Genomic DNA, 2587 nt, shown 5'->3' on the forward strand with positions numbered 1-2587 from the left:
CAAGGCATTGGGGGGGGGGGGCTCTGCTGTCTGAAGGGAAAAAGTAAAAAAAAAAAAAAAACCCTACTAGCTATGCCTAAAGTAGTTCTTTGGATCCAAGCCACTGAATTGATGCCAAAGCAATTCTTGCATTTGAGGCTCTGTTTAAAATAAATTCTACCATCAACCTCCAAAGAGACACGCTTGGGATAGGGGTAATACTTCTATCTAGCCCATCTGATTCCAGGAAAGCTACAATAATTATGTTCTGAATGCATCAATTATCCCATGTAGATTATATTCTTCAGTGTTCAGTAATGTAAAGCTATGTGAACAAGCTATTTTACTGGGTGGAAGGACATATACTTTTACAACTTTGCCACAACAAATCTGATATTTGAGAGTTGTTTTGGAATAAAAAATATTGCCCTATACATTTACATTAGTCATATTTGTTTCATGCAGCTGTATTTATGGCCCTGAAAATGTCTGTGCAGCCAAGTCATCAGAGAGGTTTTAAAATCCCAATTGAATAGAACATTGAATTTCCACCTGCCTCGCCTCCTTACTCCCACCCTCAAATTATTGTTCTAAAAGTACAGAGATAGCAATCATAGGGACATTATGTGAACTAAAATCCACGGTTTAAAAAAATAGTTAAATTAGTTTCATTTTTATTACAAATAGCCAAGGATTTTTTTCCAAAATATAAATCTGTAAAACAATCATCTTGACTGTACAATTTCATTTACAGTATACAATCCAGAAAAAGTACACAGTTAAAGAACTGCTTTTTTATACATTAGCCCTTGGCCACAAAACAAAAGAATTTGGCAGTACTACTACAACTTTAATGACTATAGGGTGAAAATCAACATATCAGTTACACCATCTAACTTCATTATCAAAGTGGGATACATACATACATCATTGTACAGGGAATGTTAATTTTTAACTGGAAACTGTCATCATGTTGTAGTTCTTGGAAGGGCTGGCTCTGCCAATTCTCCACTCCTCTTTACAGCTGCTTCTACTCTCAAGAGCTTTGGCATTTTTCACTGCTGGCTGAGGGCCTTCATAGAGGACACAGATAGACCCGTCTTCCCCGATGCGATAGGACACCTCAAAGGGGTCCACCCAAAGAGTGAGTTCGCTGGGCAGGAGCTGGAAGAGTCTCTCGTGGCTTAGTCCGATCATGCACGCTGCCTTTCCTATCAAGGGGTCCATCTTGTGATTGATCCTAATGCAGCGGTACCCTGAACCTTTGGAGGGCATCAGCGGGAACCAGTGGTGCTTATAGTGGTCTGTGGGGGGAACAAAGGGAGAGAAAGGGAGAAGAGTTACAGCCCGCCCACCTAATGGGCACTCCTCAGGCAGCCAGCCAGCCAGCCTCCCTCAGCTGCCCATCCGCACAGCGCCTTCAAAAGCGAGTTGAATCCGTCTCAGGGACACAGAAACGAGGCGTGCCGGAGAGCCAGGGCCTTGGGTTGGCCGAGACCCCGAGGCGGTGGGGGAACTTCTGACCACGGCCCTGGGGGAGGGTCCGGCAAAGGGGGCTGCTCAACTCCGCGCTTCCTCTCGGCGCCCTGGCCCTCCGCCTGCCCCACTCGCCTCGACGGGGCCCCGGGGACGGCTCTGTGCGTGTCCCCCCCGCCGCCGCCGCCGCCTCCTCACCTCGCAGCGCCTCCTGCAAGGAGTCGCTGAAGCAGCGCAGCTCCTCGTCGCCGATGCCGCCGGGCGTCCGGAGGAGGCGGGTGATGAAGCCCGCCGCCGTGGAGATCTCCGTCTTCATGGCCCTTCCCCACTCGCGCTCTCCGCCCGCCCGTCCGTCCCTCGCTCCCTCTGCGCTCCCCTCGCGGCGGTCGGGAAGGGCGAAGGCGGGCGGCCGCTCCGGCTCAGGGAGGGGGCCGGCGGCGATTGTGAGGTGGCGCGGGAGGGGCCGCTGGGTGCGCACGGGGGGAGGGGACGGAGACCGGGGTCCCGATCCGCGCCGCCGGCCCAGCCTGCTGCCGCCCACTCAGCGCCGCCGCCGCCGCCGCCGCCGGGGTCCGCTCGCGAGGAGTAAACAGATCGACGGGCGCAGACGAGAGGCGACCTCCCACCCCCTCCCAACACTCGCGGGGGACGGGCAGGCGGAGGGGCGGAGCCAGTCGCGGCCAGTGGCGCTGCCCTGGAGCTGCAGCATCACAGATGCTGGGCGTTCCCCCGGAGGACGCCCAACTGCCCTTGTCGATTGGGCAACGGCGGACAACCCCCGACTCTTGATTGGCCGTGAGCGGCAAAGGAGGAAGCGGTGGAAGGCCGTCGGTTGAGCCTCTTGTTCCCTAGGCCTCCGCTCCTCCCCCTACCTCTGCCCTGCGGAGGGGGGGCGGGGCTTGGCTCCCAACCAATGGGAGTGCTCCCCTGGGGCAAGGGAGAGAGGCGCTTTTTCTGAGCTGCCTGGAGGGGGGCGGGGGAGGGGAAGGCTAGAGAAGCCCGCGGGGTTTGTTGACACTCTCTGCGGCGGCTGTGGGGCCGGCGGGGCTGAGTCAGAGCCTGCGGTGGGGAGAGGAGAGGAGAGGAGGAGAGGAGGGGGTGTTTACAGCTCGTCGGTGAAGTAATCCTTGGG

The 2587-nt window shown here is 55.4% G+C and overlaps 1 protein-coding gene across 1 annotated transcript; it reads right to left on the bottom strand.

Annotated features, from left to right (window-relative positions):
- Nucleotides 1-636: 636 nt before the first annotated feature.
- On the bottom strand, nucleotides 637-2212 carry LOC143832017 (protein BTG1-like). Its single transcript, XM_077325739.1, has 2 exons — nucleotides 1654-2212; nucleotides 637-1283 (listed from the first exon to the last, which is right to left on the bottom strand). Exons 1-2 carry the CDS (start codon nucleotides 1769-1771, stop codon nucleotides 931-933), a joined length of 471 nt encoding a protein of 156 aa, XP_077181854.1. The 5' UTR covers nucleotides 1772-2212; the 3' UTR covers nucleotides 637-930.
- Nucleotides 2213-2587: the final 375 nt, after the last annotated feature.

The sequence above is a fragment of the Paroedura picta genome, chromosome 3, assembly GCF_049243985.1.
Source record: "Paroedura picta isolate Pp20150507F chromosome 3, Ppicta_v3.0, whole genome shotgun sequence".
Taxonomy (NCBI): Eukaryota; Metazoa; Chordata; class Lepidosauria; order Squamata; family Gekkonidae; genus Paroedura; species Paroedura picta.

Excerpts from the sequence above, each read along its gene's own strand:
- LOC143832017 (XM_077325739.1), bottom strand. The coding sequence starts at position 1,771 with ATGAAGACGGAGATCTCCACGGCGGCGGGCTTCATCACCCGCCTCCTC. Across the intron at positions 1,284-1,653 it reads CTTGCAGGAGGCGCTGCGAG|ACCACTATAAGCACCACTGG; the intron begins GTGAGGAGGCGG and ends TTCCCCCCACAG.